General features: G+C 55.4%; 2 protein-coding genes across 2 annotated transcripts; one reads left to right on the plus strand and one right to left on the minus strand.

Annotated features, from left to right (window-relative positions):
• Positions 1-3,368: 3,368 nt before the first annotated feature.
• CGCS363_v002827 (uncharacterized protein) lies at positions 3,369-3,557 on the plus strand (the record flags this gene model as incomplete). The annotated part of the gene is made up of 1 exon (XM_036634676.1): positions 3,369-3,557. The coding sequence occupies one exon, from the start codon at positions 3,369-3,371 to the stop codon at positions 3,555-3,557; it is 189 nt and encodes a 62-aa protein (XP_036499413.1).
• Positions 3,558-5,000: 1,443 nt separating this feature from the next.
• Positions 5,001-5,474, minus strand: CGCS363_v002828 (uncharacterized protein; the record flags this gene model as incomplete). Its single annotated transcript, XM_036634677.1, has 4 exons — positions 5,001-5,026; positions 5,084-5,147; positions 5,212-5,320; positions 5,416-5,474. The coding sequence occupies 4 exons, from the start codon at positions 5,472-5,474 to the stop codon at positions 5,001-5,003; spliced, it is 258 nt and encodes an 85-aa protein (XP_036499410.1).
• Positions 5,475-7,508: the final 2,034 nt, after the last annotated feature.

The following is a 7,508-nucleotide window of genomic DNA, read 5'->3' on the forward strand; positions in this document are numbered from 1 at the left end:
GAAGGACCAAGTGTGCCGTGACGTTCGCAGATGCCAATCCAAATTCCTATCCGTCCGAATTGCCTCCGACATATTTGCAAAAAAAGACCATGGTTGCGACTTCAGCCTCAAGTTGACTTTGGGTGCAGGCAGCGCCGCAACCCAAGTTCGCCCCTATGCGAACATGATGCAATGAGAAGGCTCTGGCTTCTTGTGCGACTTTCGTAAATTCATTGTTCGCTGCGGGTTATGACAGTGTAGTAATCTGTAGTGATGGCCGAGTTGTCGTTGATGAAGATAAGGCTGCTTCGATGAAGCTGTCGGGAAGTGACGGCCGCGGCACGACCCACGTTGGTCGCAGAAACGTCCCCAGGCCTTCGATCGCGAGATGGAGGCAGCCAGGGGTTGTTTCCCCTCACCCCAACGTCGATCTTTTGGGCAAGCTTCGCGGAGGATCGGCACAACCAGAGAGCGGACAGCACACGGCGCCCATCAGTGACAACCGCACATGGCCTAGACCACATGCAAAGCACATGCGTGCCACGTCTATTTGGCTTTGCTCGACGATCTTGTCTTGGGAAGAGCGATGATGGCTTCGGCAGGGCTGGCAAGGCTGTGGAACCGTCGTTAGAGATCCAAGTGACGCTTTTGCCCGAGGGAGGTGGAAGTCTCGGAAAGGTCGCCTTGCTCGATCCCAAGACAGTGAGTGCAGCGCAGCGCGTGGGCGCACAAGGCTCCATCCACCATATCCTGCAACCGTTTCCGCCACCTCCCGATGCCAGTTTTCGACCGAGATGGATGAGTTATCTTGGGTGAATGCGCATGGCTTGTAGGGGGCTAGCTTGAGCGGCTCTTTGTTGGGTCTGGTCCCGGGCATTGGTAACGCCCGTTCAAAAGGCCGGACAGAAAAAGCAGAGAAATCGCAGGCTGGAGGATTAGGCATTGAGCTACAGGGTGAAGACCGTCTGTCAACATGCTCAACCGTGGCGGCTCAGTTGCCTTGAGTAGGTAGCGGTTCCAAACCCTGCCATCTGCAAGGAGCTTTGACCACACATGGTTTTTGAAAGCTCTGCCGGACGAATAGAATAGCCTCCAGAGCGTCCGTCGAGACCAACGAGCTTGTTGGAATGGACGGCTACGAATAGAAAGAAGTGAAGCAGCCACAATCATGCTTAAAAGACAACCTTAGCTAAGTCAGGATATATCGTGGCGGTGGAAGGCGCGGTGACGACGTTGCCCTGTTGAGTGAAGACAAAGAGCGGACCGGGACCGCGCCAAAGCCGGAAAAGGAAAGTGGAAGAAGTCGCGGTGTGCGCTCCGCTCGAGGGGTTCCCGAAATTGAACTTATCCGTAAGGCGAGTAAGGGATTTATATCCGTACTAGGTAAGTCAGGAGCGAGGACATAACACAGATTGCGTACGTCCGTAAGGCACGCAGGTCTGTGAGTTTGATGGATCTGATCCGATGGCGGTGCTTCGTGGCGTCCATGGAATGAATACCTAAGGTACGGAAGTAGAAACCAAATAGAAGGCAACAGGGGAAGTCCGGCCCGTTACGAACGCTGTGCGGTGCGCGCTAGGCCTCAAACGGGGGTGTGTTGAGCAAACGTGGAGGTCCATTGAATAGGAACAACCTGGGAGGACATGGGCAAGTCGAGGCAGCTAGTTCAGGTAATTCAAGAGTCGTGTGCGCGGGACGGGTTTGATGAGGCTCGGTATGGTGAAATGTCATTTTTCACTCGTGTCCCACAGGACCCTGGAAGCACGATGGCGGTGGTGGGCTGGCATGAAATGTTCGTATGTCCCTTTGGGGGAGGGGGAATTGGGCCACAAGAAAAAAAAAAAAAAAACAGCTGGCGTGAGATGGAGGAAGCTGTGAGGCGTGGGATGGGTGGGGTGGGGTGGGGTGGGGTGTGGAGCCGACACTGCAGTGTGCTTTCCCTGTTTCCTCGTCACCGCGTTTCAGATTTGGAGTTGAAGCAGGGACATGCCTGCCCAAGCACCCGGCGGCCGTGCTTTCCCTGGCTTTTCCAGGCGTCCCCGTCCTGTTCTTGGCTGCCCATTCCGACGGGGTGGGTGGACAGGGGTAGGTGGTCTGTAGGGTTCCAAGCAACGTCCAGTGTCGTGGTTCTGAAGAAGGAGCGGGACTTTGAAAACCCCTCCCCTCCCCTCCCCCTCCCCCCTCCCCCCTCGAGTGGCCCCTCCCTCTCTTGGGACTTTGATGCATGGATCTCACAACCACCCTGTGCGTAGCGACCGCCTTAGTCTGCATATGGCAAGGTGCAGATGGATAACGGAACCGCAACTGCCACAACTGCTCAGAGTAGAAAGAGCCGTCTTTGCCCATTGGCTGAAGTTCGATGGAGGCGATCTGGGATCGTCCGGGCACCATCGAATCCCAGCTTGCGAAAAGATTCACCTACCGTCCGTATTTCCTTCGCCTTGTATCACCTGGGCCGACCAAAATAACCTCCCGTGCCTACCTACATACATACCTACCTACTTTGGTGCGTCTAGGCCGTACATGCGGCACAAAGACCTTCTATCCGATGTGCCTCAGCATGTACAAATACTCCGACGACGACACTTGGTGGTTGGTGCTTGACGGTAGGACTGGCGGTTGGTGACCTCGACATTCGTTGCACCACAAAACCCGAATGCAATGACCGTCTTTCTCCGATTCCGGCAAATACGCCGTTGCTGACAACAACCGTGACCAACGAGACGCCAATGATTCGTTTCGCCAGACGCCGACTCCGATCGACAAGGCCCAGAAGTACCCAGCTGACAGCCAACGACAGCCCTCCCGGGTGACAATGAAAGTGGGAGTCGACCAGTCATCAACTGAAAGAACCAGGGGGAGCCCTCCAGTTACCTACCCTACCGAGTGCCATCTGACAACGGCAACCCAACAACGCCTGACAGACCAGCTAGACGGCCCAAATGTCGAGACCTGCGAAGCATTTGAGTGCGACCAGCCTCGTCACACACAACATAACCCTTCTTCACCATCTAGTCATGCGTGCCATTCTTCCGGTCTGGACTCGAGCCACAAATCTCGGTTCATTACCGGACCACCCGACCAGCCGTTTCCTGGCTAGGTATGAAGCGATCGTCTGCGGCAAAGGAAACTAGGACATCGGTAACCTATATGGGGCTTCTTCTTCACGCACTGTCTCTTTGGTGAACCGCGCTCTAAACGCCGGCCATGGTCACTCGGTTCTCGGCGCCTTCCACAACCTTTCCTCTTTCGGTCCTGTGCCGCCTACGCGGGCTTCAACTGCCTCAATACTTGGCGCCAGCTTTCTACATACTTGCTGTTATCCAACACACAGACGTTGGGACTGGCTGGCAGAGGCTCGGCTTTCTACATACATGCCTGACGTCGCCATGTCTCATCTTGTTCCGGTCAACCCTCATTCGACTAGCTCAACGGCAGAATGCAACTTTCAAGCTACCCGATTTGAGAAGCCGGCGCAAGTGCCACATACTGGAGAGGACTCGTTCTCATCCAAGCAAGAGACATTTTGCGACAAGCGCTGCAACGATCTGTCTCATACGGCTTCTGGCAGCAGCTGAGGCGCTGCCGCCAGCGATGATGCTCTATCTCTAGTCTCGAGGCTGGTCACAGTGTGTATTTGCACAAAACCATTGTGCTTCGGTAGGCTCACTTGAGGCAGCTGTCATGGAGCATGGCTTAGGGCTGAATGACGGGCTCTTCAACGAGGGGTGTTTGGTATCCGTACGGGATGCCTACCTTTCTTTGAAGACATCCGGACACCTCAGTTGCAGTCCAGGCACTTCGCATGCCATGGCTTGGCCAATACAAGTCGACCATTGGGGGGGTCAATCAATACGTACCGATGCAACGTTTCCAAGTCTCTACCTAGGAGCCATCTAGAATCCTTCGTGAGCGGCACGAAGTCTTTTCCCCCTCTCGTCCCTTTCCTTCTCTGTACATTGTCCCGTCCATCTCTTCAATCAGATACCTCCGCTTGACCCAGGCTACACCCACTGCCGCGCCAGCTCCCTCACACCCACGGAGACACGCCATCGAGTGCCTACCTAGTAAGCCCCTCGCTACCATCCACTCAACCACTGTGGCTGGTCCTTTCAGAGTTGGCGGCACCAAACCCCATATCACAGCTGCTGGGAGAGGGGGAACCTATGTACCTACCGCTGTACGAAGTACAGGCTACACTGAATCTCGCAACCCTCGTCCGTGGATCGGAACGGCTCCATCTCACGGCATGGCAGAAAGCTGCACGGGCTGAGCTACCATTGCATGGCGCAAACCTGTACTCTACACGTTGAGCCCGCCCAATCCTCAACCTACCCAGCTGCCATGCTTTCGCATCTTGACCAACCTTGTCGTGCCTTTTTGCCTTTCGGCTCTGCAACACCATCTACCCTGGCGGCCGTCGATCGAGGTCTGTGGGCAAGAAACGACCATGCAAGCCAGCCAACGGCCTCGCTGACAATGGCTCTGCGCCTACGTACAAACCCCTTATTGACTTTCTATAGCGACGCGCTGTATACCGCGCAGTGTCCGGATAACACAGGCTGGAAAGACGAGACGGCACGAGACAGACGAATGGTGGTGGCGAGGCAACAAACCCTGCCCCCCCCCCCGGCCCCCCCTTGCCCTCCCCTCTCCCCTCCCCTACTCGGTTTATCTTCATCCCATCTTCCAAGAAACCATTGTTCAACAACGCGCAAAACAGGAAGTAACCATGGACACGATTGTCAAAATGGCATTGGGAGAGGCATCCTCCACGGAACAGCTGCCATGTCAAATTCCAGTCACCCAATGACTGCAAGTAAGTAATCCTGCTGCAATGACAGCCCCGGCCCAGCCACATCGCCAGATCTGCATATCTCACTTTTGGCAGCGTAGTGAATTGGCACTGAATTCGTCTCCTGCTTCCGAACTCGCACCTTGACTCTGTTGGGCAAGGCTCGACCACTGCAAGGATCCGAGCATGTTGGCAGTTCGGCTCCAAGACGGCTTCCTTTGAATTTCTACTCGTCAGATTGCCTTGGATGAGCTTGAATCGGCGTCAATCTAGGTCTTCTATTTGTAGGCAAACTCTGCTCGCACATACTCCTGTATGCGTATGCTTCGTCGGGCATGAGGCCAGGCCATCCCTGCTGGGTTCGGATGTTTACCTGCACCACACCAGCAACACAGAAGCACGCATGCATCGAGTCTTTCAACGAGCAAGTGAACGACCCCTCTCGACCAAGGTAGGCGGTAGCTCAGATATCCACCTCGGTAGCAAAGCAAGGCGGCTAAGCTGCCTCCCTTGGCGGCGCACAGAAAGTGCCGGCGGGTTCTGACTCTGCAATGGTCAGGCAATCATGCTGCAGGCCAAGAGGAAGCCAACGGGGAATTATGGTCTTTCGAGGAAGGATGGATAGGGATCTGCCTGCTTACCTGTAGACTTGTAGTTCTGTAGAAGTGGGATCTGATATCAAGCTTGGGCCGGCCGGCATGGACACGGCAACGGAATTTGATGCTCGCCGTAAGGCAGGTCGTCCGGCATCCAAACATCAGGATATGGCCCCCAATTAGGGTTCGAGAACCATGGGCCAAGGCTCAGGATAAGTACCCGCGGCGCGTGGCTCGTGGTCCATGGCCCGATCCCTCTCCGTCAGAGCAGACCTGTACTGCCGGTGCTTCGACGATGGCGGCGTTCCGTCCTGTTACCCATCTTGGGCCAGAAATAAAAGGAAGAGTAGACTGTCGGTAGGTCGAAAATCAAAAGAAAAAAGAGGGGCTCGCAGCAGCCATCCCGATGGCGCCTAGCGGCCCTTGCCACAGTTGCGGCACCCACCCCCTCTCTCCGTTGGCGTTTTGCGATGTCTCCCAGTCCTAGTGGAGGCTGCGACCGCAGTGTTTAGGTGGGATCGGAATGGGATGAGGTGCACCTCCACCCAGAGACACTGGACACCACGACACCTATCCGTAGGTGCCTAGGTAGGGTAGGTGCGGTGCAAAATGTGTACTACATGCGCCCGTGCTCCACACCCAAGCTCGTTTTCACGCCCCCTGGTCCAGCAAACACGCACCCCCCTGTGCTCATCCCCCTCCATGTGTCATCTCTTCTGATACGCGCTGGTTGAAAATGAAATAAACCAAGGCTCAGGCTCTCTGCAATTCTCCACCGTGGAAAACGGGCAACGGGCAACGTGCAACACAACACGGCTTGACCATATCCTGCTTCGCGGTCTCTCTCTCTCTCTCTCTCTCTCTCTCTCTCTCTCTCTCTCTCTCTCTCTCTCTCTCTCTCTGTGTGTGTGTGTGTGTGTGTGTGTCTGTGACTCTGACTCCTGGTGTCCGTCTGTCTGGACAGACACCAGCCTCTGTAGCTCAACCTTGAATAAACGGTTGGGCTTTTGTTTTTGCCCTCTTTCTGCGTTCCTTTTACCTCTTCTCCCGCTGGCTAGAGGTGCTCCTTTTCGTCTCTTATTCATTGGGTCCCCCGCTGTCCGGTGGCCCCTGTTTGGGCCCGGCTTGGTCAGTGAGAATGAGTCGGGCCTTGGGGTGGTTCGTCTCGTTTCCCGCGTCTCCATTCAGCATGTGCACCCCCCCCCCCCCTGCCGGGGGTTCCTTGGGATAGGGAAATAACGAGAGAAATAACAACAGCAGGGGAAGAAAAAAAACAGAATCACGTCGTCCTTCCTACACGCACGCGCACACGCACACACGCCTCCATTATAGTGGTAGTGTATGGTACCGCGGCAGCCATGGTGGAGGACTCGCAACTGAGGTGGAAGGAGGTAGGTAGCGTAGGTACTCCCACCCCCTCGTCTATCCGTACGTAGCCATTCGTACCTACACCACCTTACCATGGTCCATACCTACGTAGAGTACGCTCTTCCCGCTCCTGGGCCGCGGGTCCCAGAATCCCAGAAAAGAACAGTAGCCGTCCCTTCCACTCCCCCGTCTCTGGTCTCCCAGATCCCCCTCCTTGTCTCCCTGCTTGCCCCTTCCCCATACGCAGTACATAGTACGTATCTGTACGGTACGAACGTTCTTACATAGTACGCAGTGCTGCATCGTGCTGCAGCGCAGCACCTAGCTTCCGGTCCAGCTTCCTCTCTCTCAAGCTTGAGGTGAGCTCCAGTTCTCCAAACCATGTACGGTATACCTACATAGACGCCTCCGTGCCTGGTCCACCGTCGAACCGTCTACGCTCCTCCCGTCCAACGTCCGGACCCCAAGGACGTCGTTTGCATCCTCGTCAATGAGCTCCAGAAGAAGGACTCGACTCTGGCGGCAAGGCGTCCATCCTAAAGATCGAGTGCCATTTCTGGCTGGGGCTGGCCCTGTTCTTCATGGTACCCGGTTCCATTCTCAACCCCATGTTCAGCTCCTCGATTTCGGCCTCTCTATAACGACCTCAAGAGTCTTGGTCTTGTGCTGCCTCTGCCCCTCTACTCTCCTGTATTCTACCCTCCTCTACGTAGTACTTACTCTATAGACTATTCCCTTCCTCTATCTCGACCTCTGCAAGCCACTCCTTT

Source organism: Colletotrichum siamense, assembly GCF_013390195.1.
Source record: "Colletotrichum siamense strain Cg363 chromosome Unknown KSG_Cg363_contig02, whole genome shotgun sequence".
Lineage (NCBI taxonomy): Eukaryota > Fungi > Ascomycota > Sordariomycetes > Glomerellales > Glomerellaceae > Colletotrichum > Colletotrichum siamense.